A 19,575-nucleotide genomic window follows, 5' to 3' on the forward strand; every position below is an offset into this window, starting at 1 on the left:
TTGTGTCAAAACGACAAGTTTGATATTAATCTCTTAGAATGTAATCCAATCTTGATTATAAATATTTACGCACATTCGTAGATCGTTCTATTGAACTCTTCGTACGTAATTTCAACACTGAAATCATACTCGTATTCAACAATCAATCATATTTACATAATCAATTACGCGTTGGAAGTCTTCCATTAATAAAATTTTACAGCGTAGCAGCTCGATGATATAATATGTAATCGTTTAAATTTGCAAATATTTGTGCCGCACATCTACGATTCATCTCGCGAATTTGCATATAATATTCTTCGTTAATGCTATATGCGTAATCTTTTTAATTGTTTTCCGGGACACGATCGACGTTGCGCTAATCGAGTTGTTTGTACACGAGCGACAATCAACGAAGCGCAAATATCGTAATAACGTGACTACAATGCCGGTCAGCGCTATTATACCGAATAACACGTCAGCGATACGTGTGAATGGACCTTTATAACGCGCACGCCATACGTAATGCACGTGTTGCAATCGAACAATCGAAGTCGTCTCCCGGCTCGAGTGCAATCCCTCGCCACATTCGTTGACCTAGGTAGCCGATCGATAATCATGCCATGAATGTCGGCCCAGCCGGCTGAAAATAGTGAAAACCCGTCGAGTATTGTTCGATCAGAACGATACTTATGCCCTATCTACATATAAGGATAATCCTACTTTGTCGCTTATTCCAGTGCGTACCAACCGAAAAAATTACGATTGAAAACCAACTTCAATACGGTTTTTGATCGTCCATACTTTCAGGATGATACTCATACCCTATCTACATCTAAGGATAATACTTGTGGCTTATTTCAGTGAGTAATACGAGAGTACCAATCAAAAAAATTTACAATTGAAAACCAACTTCAGTATGGTTTTTAATCGTCTATACTTTCAGGACAACACTTATGCTCTACCTAGACCTAAGAATAATCCTACTTGTGGCTTATTTCAGTGAGTAGTACGAGCGTACCAATCGAAAAAATTTACAATTGAAAACCAACTTCAGTATGGTTTTTGATCGTCTATACTTTCAGAACGACACCTATGCCCTACCTAGACCTAAGGATAATCCTACTTGTGGCTTATTTCAGTGAGTAATACGAGCGTACCAATCGAAAAAAATTTACAATTGAAAACCAACTTCAGTATGGTTTTTGATCGTCTATACTTTCAGAACGACACCTATGCCCTACCTAGACCTAAGGATAATCCTACTTGTGGCTTATTTCAGTGAGTAGTACGAGCGTACCAATCGAAAAAATTTACAATTGAAAACCAACTTCAGTATGGTTTTTGATCGTCTATACTTTCAGAACGACACCTATGCCCTACCTAGACCTAAGGATAATCCTACTTGTGGCTTATTTCAGTGAGTAGTACCAACCGAAAAAAATATGATTGCAAACCAACTTTAGTATGGTTTTTGATTGCCTATACTACTCACTGGAATAAGCCACAAATAGGATTATCCTTAGGTGTAGATAGGGCAACTATGTGGACGAATATACCAACTACCGAAACAGGGGAAGGCAACGCAAAAGCGAGAGCTCGCGTACAACAAAATAACGAAATGAGAGAAAGCACGAAGATTAATTATGTTTGTCAAGTTGCAACCCGTTTCCTGCAAGTTTTGCGGATGAACATTTTGTTTCGAGTTTGTGCAAGAATATCCCACCGTAAAATACATGAGATATAAATGCGAATAACAATACGTATATGACGTAGACAAATGGTATATAATCTCTTACTCTCTCTCTCTCTCTCTCTCTCTCTTTTCTTTGATTAATTTTCACCTTAATAAAATCATTTTAACCTCGAGCTAGGAGTAGAAAGAAATTCTAGATTACAGAAAGAGATACTAAAGATAGGAAGACTGTAGAAAGAAATGCCAGAGCGACCGTGTACATTAATCAAATTTACCGAAGGCGTACAAAGCACTTGACCCATATACGCACTTTGCTCCCTTATCGACAACAATCGCCCCTTTATCTCTCGTAGGCTACAATGCATCGCTTCCCACGCGATCTTGTCGGATCCTCGTTGTTCCGCACCCTCGATTCCCTTCTCGTCATCGTGTTCACCAACACGGTGTATACATAGAAAGGTGAAAAGGTTCTGATGTATCGAGGCGATATTACGAAAATGTGCGCGATATAAGTGCGACAATATGATTCGCTCGTACAATTTGTATCCTGCGGGTCTATCGCGGAAAAAAATGGAAAAAGAAATACCGAGAAAGAGAGAAAAAGAGAAAGAAGTCGAAGGAGGCAACTATAAGCTAGCGTTTCCCCAGACATCTTCAAAATTCGAGACAAATTTTTATTCATATATAAGGAAATATATTCTCTCGATTATACATATATTGGCAATATTCACGAGCAGAGATCCTTCTATGACTATGTGAGAATCAATTTTAAAGTATCTTTCATGCGCTCGATAAAGTGCAGTCGAAAAATCCATTGGTTTAATTGTCCTGCGAGATTCGAGATTCTTATCATTCTTTTCAACGAGATTAAACTCGATGAATCGTTCGTATTATTTTTTTATACGTCTCATATTTGCATAAACCTTGCGGCGATTAAAGCTAGACTGACAAAAGAAATAATCGATAGTTAAAATCCTTTCAAGTTTTCTGCAGGATATTGGTTTTTTTTAGATCCACGATGTTGGTTGAGAAGATAAAAGGTATTCATATAGAAAATCTCGCAAAATTTTTATACCACACATATAGTATTCCTATATATATTTCGAAATTAAGCTGGACATGTTTTATGAAAAAATATTGGTTGAAAAAGTTAAAAGAAAAATTGAGCGAAACATATCCATGCGTAAATGCGAAAACAATACATTGTTTGTTTCGTTCTATGGTCTAAGAAAAGGAGAGAATGATGTTGTACATATTTTCATAGATCAATCACATGTTCTTGTCATGTTTGTCTTGCACATATTCTCCTCCCCATTTCTCCAATTTTAAACAATTCCAACTCAGCATTTTTTCATATATATAATAATGATGATGGAACAAAGCATGGATTGGATGAAATAACGAGGCGAGGCGAAACGTAGACTGAAAATCAGTCGAGAAACCATAAATAATAAAAGGCGAAGGCAGAAAATCTGCTGTGTCAAATCGTCTAGCGATATCGATTGCATTGTGGACTTTTGTGCTTCCGCAGCGAAGCTTCCTTTTTTCATTTTTCAATATTGTCTCAAAATATTTCGCGCGTAACGGAGATAAGAGATGAATGACAGTCTCAATGGAATATAAAACTGTGAATAAAAATTCCTTCGAGCTCATTCCTCTCCTTCTCTCTCTTTCTCTAGTAATTAAAAAAAAATTCAAAAAAGAGAGGAGAAAGCACACATTTTTTTCCAGAAGAGGGCATAATTAATTTTTTTTATTTTTCCTTAATTTAAAAAAATTTTATTTTCACTTTTTATTTTAAATGTGCAAATTAATTCCAGTATTTATTCAAAACGAGAGCAATACTTAAATTTTGTACTGATTTGAAGGGGAAGCAAATGCCCCCTCTTGTCTCCTCCTGCCCACGGGAGAGAGGAATGTTGAGGAATAATGCGAGAGAAGGCGAGTAAACATTGTAAATAATAAACTAATTGAGGGCGGCGCGAAGGAGAAAGGATTCATTATTCCACGCCGCATACGCGCTTCGCTAATCCGTTTCCGACGAATTATGCAACGCCAAGTTGCAGTCGGTCGAAGGGATTCCATCGTTCCGCCTCTGCAAATTAACGAACGCGGAAATAAACGAAAGCGTTTCGAGTTGCCGCAAAAACACGTGAGTGTTTGACGGAATTTTCTCCCCAAAGTAATACGGCCATCAACCTAGTACTATTTATTCTAATTGTATTTATTCCAACTACTCTCTGTTTGCGTATACAGTCTCAATTAATATTAATTAAAATTCCTATCCCCTCGGAACGGGAAAAGCAATAAGAAAGAGTTCCTGCGAAGAATAAGAAACGAAAAGCAAGGACTGTTTCGGTATGTAAACAGTAAATGATGGATCGGTTTATCGATGGAAGAAGAAGACGGAAGGTGTTAAGAAACGCGAGCGCTTCGAATAAGTATTATCCGTATTACATCACCTATCTATGCACAAATGGATGTCATTACTGCTTCTTACCAGTCGAAGAAATTCCACAGGCACGCGAACATGATGGCTGTGCGTTATCCACATCGAACGAATATATTCGTATCTTCTCCGCGGCTCTCCTGCGGGACCGAATCCTTCGATCGCGATCCTTCGAGATCCTCGTAGATTGGCGAAATCCTTACATTTTCGCACGTAGCAAGTTTATGCGAAGCAAGCTTCAGAGAGGCTCGTTTCGGATTTTCTCGACGGCTTCGCCGAGCGAATTTCAGCGTTATCGGTTCCTCTCGAAGATGAGTCGAGATACTTCCAAGTCATGTTTAAATCGACGATAATAAACCTCTCTCGGGATTCTCGCGCAATTTCGGCGGATCTTTATCACTGCCGTCCCTGGTCGGGTTAAAGTGAAGATTAACGTACGATAGGCTATAGAGGAGCCGAAATTGGGGATCGGCGAAAATTATTCGCGCGCGAAACTCATCGGGCAAAGCGTTTTACACGTGTCGCGGTATGCTTCCCGCAACCCCATCGAGCTTTGAATTCGTTCTCATCGTCAACCCGTGGCAATTAGTCAGGCTGATTCTAAAGCGGAATAGCAAATTACCTGTCGCGCGGAAATGCCGTTTCCCGCGCCGAGCTAGAACGCGCAATGTCCTGTATTAATATAAACAGCCGCGCGACGGAAAACATTCATTCTTTGCCCGCAATCTACATATCTATATTTTGCAAAAATAGCCCGGAGAGCGGATAAAATTCAAACGGGTTCAAAATTCATCTCACCGCGCCAACGTAATAATATCGATAATATATTGCTATTTCACTCGATTCAAAAATATATTTATTTACACTCGCTATCGTAAAAAAAAAAACAAAATAGTGCCTATATAGTTGAAAAATTGGAGAGCAAATATGGAGATTCTTGTCGCTTATGCGGAATCTCGTGGTAACCACTTTCGGTAAACTCGTGTAAACTCGTTACGCGAGTATGCAAAATCTATCATCGTTTATCGAAAATTGTCGTGCATTTATGAAAATAAAGAGACGTCGCGAGTTTCTCTCCGTCTCTTCGCCGCACCATAAAATGTAAATTCATGATATATGTCTCCGTCATATATACGGAAATGAATACTCCGACAGACGCGCCGGAGGATGCCTCTCGAAGCGATAAATCGATTATAAACTCATTTAAACGGTCGACGAGGTGTACCAAGACATATTAAAACGCTATCTGACAAGCTTTTCGCAGTTGCATTGAAAACAACTTCGAGTTCATTAAATTTTCGTATCACACATCTATAATAATGCATGATGCAAAGTAAAATTTTTAAGCTTGTTGACGCGACGTGTCACATTTATCTGAAAAAATTAGTCTACTCAATTATTGTTCCATGTAAAAATTGACGTGTTTTTCTGCCTTTCAGAGATTTCTTTTTTTTTTATATTTCTAAAAATGAAAATTTTATATTGTACCTTTCTTTCAAGCTTGTAATTAAAAATATATAAATAATGTGTAGTTAATTTCTTTCAGTCACACGAGAGAATGAAAGCCCTATAAAAAGATCGATTATTATATATTATTATTATTATACTCTATACGTGAACTATAATATTGACGGTAATTTGAGGAAGCTCGTTAGGAATAAAAAAAGAAAAGAGAAGTGTTGTCTCTCCCCGCCACATTATCGGTCCTAATGTATTCGACGGCATGCATAAGCTTGCATCGAAAACAGTTGCCGGAGTTGCTATAGTAGTCGAATACATGAATAATCAGGGTTACCGGTACGACGCAACTATATCTTCCTCGGTAACCGCTGTCGATTTTATATCAAAAGGTTGTCGTCGACATTACAAGAAGAAAGCAACGACGTTCTCTCGATGATTTTTTTCCACGCAAAATATAAATTCCCTCGTCCAATTATTTTCGCTCGCGGGAGCGTAATCCGCATCGTTTGGATTGCGCAGATTTTTTAATAGCTTTCTCGTATAATCTGTTTAACCTTTCAGGTGATTATTAAAAAGCCGGTTATATATATATATATATAAGGTATACATTGCGAGCGAGAGTTTAATGGCAAACGCGATGTTTTCTACACGAAAGTTATCATTCCCTGGAAAAACTGTTGTATAAAAGCGTATAAGCGCATAAATAATTTAGCCAAACTTAATGAGAAATTTTCAACGTTACACGAAAATTAAATCTTAACGTCAAGTGCGTTAAATACGTAAGAGAAAAAAAAAAGCATGATAACGCGCGAGAGATACGGGCAACGTAACAGTAACCGCCAAGGCAGAAGCATTTTTCCATCGATTTCAACCCTATCCTCGACCGAGCGAATCCCCCATTCCGTTTTTTGCCATGTTACACGTTTCGCGTCGATGAAACCGTAAATACGCGGTTCCACTCGGACTATTTTCTTGATTAAAACATCGATCGAGAAACGCGCCTCGTCGCGACACGAACGCGAATTTGATAGTTTCGACTCGAATTAAAAAATCGCGAAAACGTAGGCACGAAAAATCGTCGATCGAATCATTTGACATTTGACATTTGGGAATGCGGGAGCAACTTAACGAAACAGTCGTGTTCCTAATGACTTCGACTCGTTCTCCATCCTTCGTTTCTACCCCTCGCACGAATTAGCACCGAGGGGATGAGGATACACCCGATTAGCATTCGTTTCCGCGTGTCGCGACGACGCTTACTGGAGATAAATTAATGGGGGAGAAGGGATGGAATTTATATATGCATTTTTCAGCTTGAATTCCCTCCGCAGCGTCCGTAGTATGTCAAAATTAATTCGCGGATATTAATTCTTGAATATTGCAGGCCTTCATTTTCGCGAAAGGACCGATCGCTCGTTCGTCAATTCCCGGAGCGAGACCGTCGCCCTTGGCCTTTCGCGAACAACCCTTTCCGTACGTTGTCCTCTCGGCCGAAAATCGAAGCGAGACCCCGTGACACGAAGATTATGTTAGAATTTAAATGTTCCTTTCGCTAATGTTATTTTTCATTTTCTTCATTATTCATTGTGTATCAACAAAGTTTCTTCAAATTATCTTTTTCGACGTGACACGAGAATCTCTTTTCAAAGACTATTAATTAATAATATACATACACTGAAAAAAAAATATTTATGTAAAATTACATGGAAGATTACAGATTGTATGTAATTTTATATGAAATATATTCTTAAAATGTTTTCAAGATTAAAAATATTTCACTGAACATGTAATTACACATAGGAAATATTAGGAATGTATGAATGCTATAAAATAATGTTATAAATAAAATAGTAAAGTAAAAATGATAAATTTAAAATTACATCTGATTTTTGCATAAAAATAGTAATTTTACCTATATTTTACATTAATATGTATTTTCACTTTAAAACAAAAAAAAAACAAAAAATTACAATGATAAGCAAGTAACTTTTCCAGTTCTGAGCTAGTAATTTCCATGTAAAAGTACATGGATTTTTTTCAGTGTATACAGAACGTACTCGATATTCAGATATCCATCGCATTTAATACTAAATGAGTCCATTCTGCATGCGCTTTGTCGCGAAACGTCGAGTTACATGGATTTCTCAAATACAATATTGAAAAATCTGGATTCAAATATTTAATATGATAGAGAAGGGGTAGAGAGAGACTAAATGCCACGGATGCACGGACGCAAACAAACCGCACGTTTAACCGTCTCGAGACTTTGTCGAGAAGGAAACTTTTTTATCGCGAGACTTTTTCACTTTAGAAAATAATTACGTTCGACGCGGCACACACCGGAACGGCACGATTCTCGTAGAATAGCCGGTGCACGCTCACGTGCCGTTCATCGCGGGGCGACGTCCGCGCGACGTCGCGGCTCTCCAGCACCACCGCTTCTCCGTCGACGTCGACGTCGACTTCCTTCGTCGACGAGAGGATTCGCGTTCGCCCGATCGGCGGTGTACGAGACAGACGAGACAGTCGATCGGTTGAGAAAGCGACGCCGGAAAGACAAGGGTATATTATCGGTCGATCGTCATAAATGACCCTGCGTTATATAGACGCGGGCACCGTCTGTCTTCTGATCAGAAATCGACGCGAGAGAAATAGCGAAAGGACGCGTCCGCCAATTCGGAGGCTTAACGTCGTCGCGTGAGCGTCCCGGCGCGCAAGAGGGTGAGAGAGAAATTCTAGAGTTGCCCGACTCGTAGCGCGGCGAGGGCCCAACTGGCATGCGCCTTTGCCACCCTCTCCCCTTTCCATCCCCCGGCGCTGCGCCGCCGTCGCCAGCCACCGCCGCCCGTCGAGCTACTCTCTGCCACCCCTTCGCTACGGCGCGGCGCGTCAGTACATGAACTAGGGATGAGAGAGAGAGCGAGAAGGGGTGCAGCGCCGCGGCTTTCGCTCTCTCGCTCTTCTCTTCCCGTTTCGTTCATCCCCTCGGTTCGCGTCGAGCGACTCGGCTGTGCGCGCGCGTGTGCATCATCCCCTTTTTCCCTCTTCCTGTACCGGGAATCGCCGGCGGCGCATTGTCCTTACGAGGGTTTCGCGGAGGCCGTATGTATCTTCCGCGATACACGTCTGATGCCTTATACGATGGCGAATTATCTTGTCGTACAGAGTTTTAGGGTACGATGTAGTATAACGTTGAATGTATGTAATATCTCTCGCGTGTTGCGCGCGCGGAAAATCCATTTTTTCAAGATGACAGGAGGAAGGATTTCAATTACGACGTCTTTCCGGTTCACGTACTTTGCGCGATTGGAATATAGCTTTCTCAGAAAAATATTAATTATTTGCATCGATCTCGCGAATAGAGTCCCATGTGCGAATGTCGGGCTTCTGCCAGAGTTGTCAACATGGCCCAGAAGTGGCACAATATTGGCTGCCAAGACTTGATACTGTTCCAGTACGGATAAACCACCAGATCAATATTGTACCAGTCTCGGTAATTGGTACTGTATCAATACTCCCATGCAATCATATTCTGTTCCGAACCGAGTCTCGTCTCAGCACTGATCGTGTATAAGGCCGAAAATGGTATTAATCGATGGCCGAGAATCGTCTCAGTACTGGGCATGAGTCGACTCGTGTCGGATTACTGGGAAGCAAGCAACTTTGTCTGCAGCACGAGTACCGGTTCAAGTATACTGGAAGAAAATTGGGCCAATGTTTGTGTACCGTACTGACATAAAATATTTTCTATACCGAGCCAAATATCGTATCAGTACTGGGCGAGACGTGAAATAGTACTGAGATGATAAAAATTATGCTGGATCAGCACTGGGGATACATTGGGCCATACGTTGGTGTATGACAACAAATATTTTTATTTTGAAACGTTAATTTATAATGATTTTAAACATATCGGTTATTCTAATGTTAGATTTGGCCCAATACTGATAATGAATGTTGTCCCAGTACTAATACTTTGTGTCGGGCCAAAGTTGGCATCAAGAGTTGGCCCAACATTGGCAATCAACGTTGCCTCTGTACTAATATTCTGTGTCGGGCCAAAGTTGGCGCCGAGACTGGGACCCGTGTTATCATTCCGACATTGTCCCAGTAATGATCCCGATCTCAACTTATACCGGCCCAAAACGTCAGCCAGTACTGGCGACTCTGGCACCAGTATTGAGCCAGTACTGAGCCTTTTTGAGATTCGCACATGGGGTATAGAGCTTGTCTCATATTTATATTGCAAATGTGAAGATGAAGCCGAGCATATCAACGATAAAGAAAATTTTATTCTTCATGACTCGACATGATATAATTTAAAATTAAAATTAAATCATGTAATTTGTAACGAAAAAATATACAAGAGATATAATGCTATTACCTCTAGGAACGTGTCTGGATTATAAGTGCAAAATTGATTAGCGAAACGTAAAGTACCGGAAATGGCATTACGCGATCCGACCATAATGAGAGAGGAATTAAAATCATTAGCCTTTCGCTTTTCGTGTATCTGTGACTCTCTCTCTCTGCGCCAACAAAGAGCTCGCTTTATTATCATCACGTCGCTAAGCGACGTAGCTAAGCCGTTCCGTCACGAAGGAAATATTAAAGAGGATCTTTCAGAGAGGAATATCGTGAAGAATCTTTCTTTAGACGACGGCGTCTCTTACCGTTTCGTTCGATCGAGGGTAGAACCTCCAGTCTCGTGAATGAATAGCGAGCAACGTGACCCATAAACATGAGCGTGCAAAACGATATGCTTGCTGTTAAACACGTGTATTGTGCGACATCATTGAAAAGCACTACCGGTAAAGAGCCTGTTATAGGTGACGCGAATGACGTTCACGAGATAGGATCTAGGTTCGTTCTCTCTCTTCATTCTCCTGAACTTCAATTCCGAGCGCGCGATTCATATATCACAGATACGTAAAGTGCCTGACAAATGAATAGTATGAAGACACTGCTGCGTTTAATATAGCTTTTCCACATCATCAATATCTTGGAAAATATCCCTTGTCACGGTTTGCACAAAGGCCTCGCCTACGTATATATGAAACAAATGTAGTTCCAGCAGTAGAGATTTCTCTTTTGACTAAAAGACTGCAAAAGGGTTGCAAAATGATTTGAGGAAACGTATCGATGTGAAACATTTAACATCAAATAGAGAGTACTCGACCGAGTACTTTCTTTCACGCACGTGCGCGTAGATCAACAAATTACGACGGACGTGTCGCCCTCGAAGGAGGTTATCAGGATGAAAGCTAGGAAGGCTCTTACATTTGATCAGTGTCCAACTTTGGTATCCTCTTTCGACTCCCCGTGGCCTACTAAATCCGGGACGATATAATCGTCGCGTGACATAAGCGCGTTCTCTTTACATTCTTAATGTCTTCATCGTTTCTCATTTTTTTTGCAGGAACGACCAGGGGATCCTAAACACCGTCCGGGGTTTTATCGATAAAACATTATTTTCGCGCACACTTTTCTTTTTATTGCTTGAATAGAATAATAATTGCTCTTCCGCGATTAAAGTACACATAGAAACAAAACGCGAACCTATATATATTAATTTTATGTTGAAAACAAGAAATATAATTTTTCAAATTAAAAATTATTAATACATACTAGAAATTGGACGAAATAAAATTCAAATCACTCTCGAGAGAAAGTTTGACATAATTTAAAAAATTGAAAGATTCCGTGGTAAAGATATATGTATATGTACCTGTCATACAGTGTTGTGCTTAGATGATTTTAAAATTAGCTAGACAAAAATGAGATAAAGATATATAAATTCATCGTAGATAAGATAAAGATGATTTTGTTAGAAATATATTTAGATAAAAGATAAAATTATATGGCGATTCATCTAGATAATTTTCTAGATAATAATTTTTAAGATTGCTTGTGAACGCAGTTATAAAAAAAGTTAAATTATAAAAGGAAAAATATATATATATATTCATATTTTTATTTATAAATTTGTATCGCTTACTGCTTAAGTTCTACTATTAAATATTTGATGTGCTATGATTCTAAACCAAAATTAATTTAGTAAAGATATTACTTTTTTTCATCTAAGATTTATGCAGATATAGATAATACATATTTTCATTATCTATATAAAGATAAGATGACGCCAAAATTTGATCTAGATGATCATCTAGATAATTTTATTTAAATAAACACTGTCTACTATAGTCATCCGTATAGTCTGTATAGTGAACCATAAGCGAGCGTAATATGGTTATGCAACAGACAATGGGGCACGTGTTTATTATATGACACGGGCGATGCATATGCGCGCGATATACACAGACGCAGGTTATTGCGTCGCATTAATGCAGAATTTATGCTATACGGGGCTATACAGAACCGTAATTTCGCCGCGTCTGTTTGGGGCAACGAGTCGCGTAATATTTAAGGCGGGAACAGATGAGATTCTTTGGCGCTCTTCCTCATCAATTGTTCCCGCGCGTCGAAGATGAACGAAATTCTTTTCCTTCGTGCTTTTCGGTCGTCCGAGTCGGTCTTTCTCTCTCTCTCTGATAATGCTCCAAGGGCGGCGACGACCCTACGACCTCGATGGGGAAAATGCAGAGATCTTCTTGTCTTGTGAAAAGAAAAGCCCAAGGCACGTATTTCGTATCTCTCCGATGACACAAGGCGCTCCGCTTCGCGAGAAACGACGTGCTTCGAAAGGAAATTCGAGAGCGAGACTTGGAAATGTGTCATCTGAATTCCTTACTTGTCCGAAGAGACAGCTTATCGTGTGTCGATATCGTTCACGTCTCCGCTATAATATTAGCGTCGAGTAAAAAACTTGATGCGATCGCGAGAGAAAAACCTTAATAATAATTCTGTGACACGGGAGAGACGCGCGCAAGGAGACACTAAATATTGAAGCTCATAATATGAAATATATTGTGAGAAAACAGCTTTGAATCCCTCCTTCTCTCTCCCCTATTCGATCGCTAGGTTTAAGAGCGGAGCTTTTTATTCGAGCGTCTGAGCGTATATCGAAGTCTTCGTCGAGCGGTTTTGCATTTCGTTATCCGGCGAGACGTGGGTATTCTTCTACAAAGCCGCGGATAAACTTTCCAGCCAATATCGTCTCTTTTATTCGTTAATAACGTACGATATTGTCCAACAGACCGCGGACCATTGAACCGGGTAACACCGTCGCAGACTGCAGGCATAATCCGCCGCCTGCGCAGCTTATTACGTAATACGAAGAGCATTTGCGTGGTCGTTTTGTGCCGAGAGTGTTAAATATATACTCGCGGTAACCGATTCGAACCTTTCACCTGCATCATCGATGTTGCGATAGACATGGAGAAGTTTCGCGAGAGAGTTTTCCCTCTCCGATTCGGAAAACACTTGATATTCGCAACACGCTCGGGGTAGTTATCGCGAGACTTGAGATCGTAGCAGTGACACTCTCTGGGGTCACTTCGAGTTTATAGCAGCGAAAGTTTCTCCCTCTCTTTTACGTTAATCCTTTGCGATCCGAGAGATAATTTTGCACAAGAAGCAGGACGACACTTATTTTAACGCCATTAAGCGTTGTCGACGTAAGAAACAGTTTTATCTTTTAAGCTACGTACACGTGTCGTAGAGACTTGACAAATATACAAAAAAGTATGATTATTAATTCCAAAGTGTTGACAACAAATTATTTTAATGCGTTGTCCATTAGCGTTGTCGACGTAATAAACAGTTTTGTTTTTTTTTTTTAAGCTACGTACATGTGTTGCGTAGAGACTTGAATAATATAAAAAAAATAATTATTGATTCCAAAGTGTTGACAACAAATTATTTTGATGCCATTAGCGTTGTCGACATAATAAAGTTTTTTTTTTTTTAAGCTACGTACACGTGTTGCATAGACACTTAAATATATGAAAAATATGTAAAAAAAAATATGATTATTGATTCCAAAATGTTGAGAAAAAAACCTTTTCTCCAACTATCGCGTATATAATCCATCCCAACTCGGAGTCCCGCAAAGGATCAAGAAGGTTTCTCGAAAGAGTAATTCTTGTTAGACGAAAGTTACGAGTGGATTCTTCTTATTGAAACTTTCCCCTCGTTCCCGTTAAAGTTGACCGCAGGTAATGAACTGATGATGATTGCGCATTCTCGCTGTCGCGCGCGATAATAATAAGGCAATTTCCTCGTTCACGTCGCAGTGTATCGCGTCGATATCGCACGCTCTCCTCGATAAAGCTGTTAAATTGAATACACAAGAGACAGAGAGAGAGAGAGAGATGGGCGATATCGATTCGACAGGTGATACAGCGCGTTATAATAAAGTTACAATATTGCGCCGATGCGCCCGCGTAAAATCTCGCGTTTACTTAAATATGCAGCCTCCATTATCTCAGAGCGACGAGACTTCCGTTGTCTACAGCTCGCGCGAAGGGGTAGATCGTCTTTCCGAGCACGACATCCTGGACTTGGCTTAAACTAACCGCACAAAGCGATGCATCGTGGAGACACGCCATTAGTAAGATGCATGACCGCACGGGCGCGGTCGTGTAAAGACAACGAGACAAGGGTGCACGTGTGTACACGTCAGTGTCAGTGCCGGTATCAAGAAATCCTTAGTTCGCGACGCCGAGTGTGAAATCTCTGCTCGAGAAAATAAATAGACAGAGGAAAGAAAAATGAAGCGAGGATCCAATAGGTACAATATACATATATATATATATATATATATGGAAATTGAGTTTAGATAAGATAAAGATGATTTTGTTTTAAATATATCTAGATAAAAGATAAAATATGGCGATTCATCTAGATAACTTCCAGAACAGTTATGAAAAAATGTAAATTATAAAAGAGATATAAAAATACTCATACTTTTATTTATAAGTTTTTATCGCTTACTGCTCAAGTTCTACTAATTATAACTATTTTTATATGCTATAACTCTAAACCAAATTATCTGAACATTATTCTAGATAATTTTGTGAAGATAACGCCTTTTTCAGATATAGATAATACATATTTTTATTCGCTATATAAAAATAAGATAACGCCAAAATTTTATCTAGATAATCATCCATATAATTTTATTTAGATAACAGCAAACACTGAATATAATCGATGAAATAATTTCAATGCGCAAAGTATGGAAAGAATAATTGGATCGTCGAAAATTTTGTTAGAGATAATATGATACTTTTTTTATATAACAAATTCAAAATATCGTTCGTTATCTGTTTCGCTACATTTGTGAGATACAACGCAAGGTCTTTGTAAATTCAGCTCTTTCACGAAAAGCCCAGACTTTTTGCAAAATTTGCCGGTCTCGACAAAAATTTGATGCTCTGACAAAGAGACTGAGCTTTTTGCGAACAAGCTGATTTCACGGAAAGCTTGTAACATATGTATATATGTATATACGTAATCAAGTATAGTCATGTGTAATCATACGTGCGCGAAAATACGCGATTGCGGCGTCCAACGAGAGACCATCTTCATGCGAAGTCTATAAGCATAATGCATTTACATCCGATGTAACAACATATCCGTGCATATGTGTGGATGAGAGTTGGGAGTTATCTCGGAGAACTTTGGCATCTGAAACATGATGCTGGGTGCTTTGCGCTGGTCTCAAATTGAGACAAACGAGAAACAGCGTACGTACAGTGTACCGCGAACTACACGTATATTTGTATCAAAGATGGAAAAGCCCGAGCTGAAACCGTAGCGTAAAATTCTGAGAAATCTCTCTCGAACATTCAGAGCTAAAATCTTAAATCTTGGATATACTTATGAAGAAGAATTGGAATAAGAGAATATCTATCTTAATAAACTCTCAACTAGATTAATTAATGTTTTCGTAACAATAGAATCTTTCTCGTTTATTCAACGATTTAAATGCTCGTCAATATTTTTCATCTCACGCCATGCAAATAAGAAATAATTACTGCTCCTCAATCTTTTTTTTTTTTATCCAAAAGTACAAATCCTGGAGTAGAAATATGCAGGAGATAATCACTTTTAATCACCAGTAGCACAAGGGATTGCAGAGCAGCGAGCTTAAATAAAGAATCCCTCGCGCCGAAAGCGGCAAGAAATGAGAGCAGGGGTGGAAAGTGGAAAAAGGAAGGGGATGGTCAGCGCGACGACGCGGTGTTACGTTAAGTGGATTAAAAAGTTGCGCATGAAAATAGAATTAATTAGCGCACGACGACGCGATGTAGCACGAAGAGAAATGCAACGGAGGAAAGCAGTTAATTAACTAGTCTTCAATTTCGGATTAAAGTAACGTCGCGCGCGAATATTGTACGTGTTACCGCGAATTAATAATCCAAACCCAAGTTAAAACGATCAAGTTGACGTTTGTTGATCGAGCCAGATTGATCGAACGACGAGTTATCATTCGATTAGCGGAATATCGCCCAGAATCGCCCTCGACCTCTTTTCGCTGGAGAGGATGGATTTTGTTTACGGAAAAGAGTTTTGTTCCGCTAAAAACTTTTCGCGCAACTAATATTTATCATCGATGCACGGAGCGATCTTTTCGCTCGCGGAGTTAATAGCCGGACGTCGGAAAAAGGAAGAGAGACTTCCTCTCCGAGGACCGCGAAGGATACCATGGACCGATAACGGGGGATGCACTCTATCTCACGGAGGAAATAACACCCCGGGTACACGATGTACGGCCTGGACTTAAGTTATTTATAGAGTTCGAGACAACGCGCCGGCCATTCACTACCGTTCTTCTCTCCTTCCCGACATCTTTGGCTTGTCCTGCGGAAACATTACGGTATAGCAAATTCCAGCGAATGCGCGCGCCTACGCACTAGCGCAGCGGAATGCGAGGCGTTAATTCTCATTGCGTTGAGCGTGTTTCGTTGTCCACACGCAGTGATGGATAAGAACAAAATGTATCTCGATACAGATACACAAATTAAAATGTATATAAATACAGGTACTCGGATGCTTTAAAAGTATCTCAGATACTTTCGAATTATATTTTATGAAAGATGTAAAAATCTCTGAAGTTACCAGATGATAATTAAAAAATAGTAGTAATTTAATCAACCAACTCTGACTATTTAATGATCTTTATTTAATATTCACGACGTTTCGACCATGGGTTTCGGCCCTTATCAAGTGCTAAAACACAACTTTCTATATAGAAACTTAATTTCTGATCTTAAAATGTGACATGATATAATGTGAAACAATTAACTATGATTAATTGTTTATGATTAATAAACATAGTTAATTGTTTCACATTATATCATGTCACATTTTAAGATCAGAAATTAAGTTTCTATATAGAAAGTTGTGTTTTAGCACTTGATAAGGGCCGAAACCCATGGTCGAAACGTCGTGAATATTAAATAAAGATCATTAAATAGCCAGAGTTGGTTGATTAAATTACTACCATTTTTTATATTTTATGATATATAATAATGGTAATATGCGCAAAATGTACCGAATAATTCTTTTATCTTTATTCATATTTTTGTTTATATTACGACTTTATTCGTTATTTATTTTAATTTATTTTATGTATTTATTTTGGACTTTATTTCGCCATGTATATACTAAAATTTGATTAATGCTTAATAATCGCTCAACTGGTATTGATGACGATATATTGATAACTTGCAGTCTTGATCTTTTAGAAATTTAAATTGGGCTATTTAAAAAAAATATGTGAAAATGTATCCGCAAATGTATCTGAAAAAAGCAATTCAGACACCATGTTTTGTATCTAGATACAGATATAGATACTTTAATTCGAATATATCTCGGATACAGACTCAAATACATAAAATGTATCTAGATACTATACCCAACACTGGTTACATGTTACTTTTGTTTACAATCCGCATTAGATATAGGTACTATTTCGATCGCTGTTCAAACATTATGCGATATATCATTTAAATATACAATGACATGCATTTATACGTAATAAATTATATTTTTTTTTTACAGAGAAGAACAATATTTATTATTCAAATTTATATTTAAATTATTTTACTTGAAAAAATTTTCTTTTCTTCTCTCTCATGCAATTTTTATTTTCTAACGTCATTGCAGACAATTCATGCAAAGTACAGCCGATGTTAAAATTATGAAGATTCACAAGCTTCTGTCGCTCCACGGTCGTAAAAATGTACTAAGAAATTTATTTCGCTCGTACGTGACGTTTTCGCGAAAAAAAATTGAAAAATTTTACGAACAACCGTGCGACTCAGTTTTCAACTTTGTAAACATTGCAAAAATGTAGAGGTATTTTCGACAATGGATATTTTTATGCGCGCAGCGCGGAGGATAAAATAAACGAGTCCAGCACTCGCTGTGCAATATGTAAATATCGTCCTTGTCTCAGTCAGTGACGTATTGATATTCTCTGAAATCGATACGAAGAGATTGGAACAACGCCGCGGGCGATGACTGACCGAAGATTAGATCGAATGGGAGCCCTTTTGTAACCCCTTTCTTTCTCTCCCTGTTATTAGATTTTCGCAGTTCTGGCAATTTCTCTCACGGACCCTTAACTTTTTTCATTTAGTTCCAGGTTTTAGTTTTTGCAGTCTGTAATGTTCGTTTTTAAGCATCAATGTAAAGCACATTACTTTCGTGTAATTATGATGATTGCGCGATTTTGTAGCATTTCGATCTGGAGAACCACTCTTATTTCTGCTGAAAGGATTCAATAAGAGATTCTATATAATATTGGAAAATTCATAAAATTGATAAAAAAAATATTAGGTACAAAATTGTATCATCTAAAAATTGTGACTATTTTTCTAAATATATAAATATATAGCATCTGAAAATTTGATGAGAATAGGATATAGTGTAGACACCAAATAACCTACTTCGAAAAATCAAATAAAAATGTGCTTTTATCTTGCGAATTCAAAGAATAAATCATAATATTATCAAACTTTATTGTTTCATTTTATTAAAAAATATGTCCATCACGTTTTATATATATATAACGAGTCCTTCAATTATTCGTATTCACAAGTAAATACGGCCAGTCCGAGTATCGATTAACCTCGTGTCTCGTTTATATTTTGCTCCGCCAAAGATCGATAAACCCGCCTTTCCGAGTCGTCGTCGTTCTTCGTTCTTCGGTCGAAACTAATTTCGCGCGTGGCTCGAATTTCGACGACTCGAAGAAAGGAAACTCGGAGGAAACAGAATCGCGGCGAAAAAAAAAGAGAGAGAGAGAGAGACACGATGAAAATTTCCGGACCGACAGCATTTAATCGCGGAGAAGAGAAGTGACGAAAGGCTCGCGATAATTTTCTCGTCGGGCGCGATTTTTCTCGTCGTTCCTCGTCCAAAGGCGAGACGACGCGGCAAAAGCAGCCGCCACCTCGAAAAGGTTGGAAATAGAGAAATGGCAGGACGCGCGAAAGGTGAGAACGGAAGCGAAATTTTCACGAGGGTAAGCGAAACCCGTCCAGGTCGAATTCCCGACCTATTGCGAGTCGGCGGGAGCGAAGAATAGGGGATGGAGAGGCAAGAAATCTTGGTGCCGGGCGTGACGGATAACGAGGGCGTTAATCACGCGTTATCACTCGCTCGTGAAGGAAGACGAAGGGGAACGACGACGACGCGTCGACGCTGCGAGATAAAGAGGAAGAGAGGACACGCGTGTTTCTGAAACCCATTTGTCACGATTTATTAAATAGTTAAAAAAAGCTCCAGATTATATTAAATTAACAAAAACCGCGAAATAATATTTAATTGGAACATATGTGTTTTTATTTTCCAAGCTTCGCATTGAATTACCATAATAATGATCAATTATTTTATTTTCATTATTAATTTAATTTTCAAGAAAGATACTTTCAATTTCCACGACTCTCTCTAATGACAAATATTAATTCCATAATAATGATCAATTATTTTATTTTCATTATTAATTTAATTTTCAAGAAAGATACTTTCAATTTCCACGACTCTCTCTCTAATGACAAATATTAATTCATACGAT

At 38.7% G+C, this 19,575-nt stretch overlaps 1 protein-coding gene across 9 annotated transcripts in view; it reads right to left on the reverse strand.

Annotated features, from left to right (window-relative positions):
• Window positions 1-19,575, reverse strand: part of LOC114934598 (uncharacterized) — a 99,037-nt gene that overhangs the window by 68,363 nt on the left and 11,099 nt on the right. Inside the window, exons 1-2 of one of the 9 annotated variants that reach the window (XM_085488605.1) lie at window positions 7,926-8,345; window positions 4,176-4,532 (exon numbers count right to left, since the gene is read on the reverse strand). The exons of 5 other annotated variants lie outside the window; for them this stretch is intronic. In XM_085488605.1, the coding sequence (XP_085344731.1) occupies window positions 4,176-4,207 (32 nt within the window). In that variant the 5' untranslated portion in view covers window positions 4,208-4,532; window positions 7,926-8,345. Of the gene's footprint in view, window positions 1-4,175; window positions 7,466-7,642; window positions 8,346-19,575 lie in introns of those variants that run through there. 3 more of the 9 variants (XM_085488604.1, XM_085488602.1, XM_085488603.1) reach the window with 3 other exon arrangements.

Source organism: Nylanderia fulva, unplaced genomic scaffold (assembly GCF_048542155.1).
Source record: "Nylanderia fulva isolate GAGA-0341 unplaced genomic scaffold, ASM4854215v1 Scaffold7, whole genome shotgun sequence".
NCBI lineage: Eukaryota > Metazoa > Arthropoda > Insecta > Hymenoptera > Formicidae > Nylanderia > Nylanderia fulva.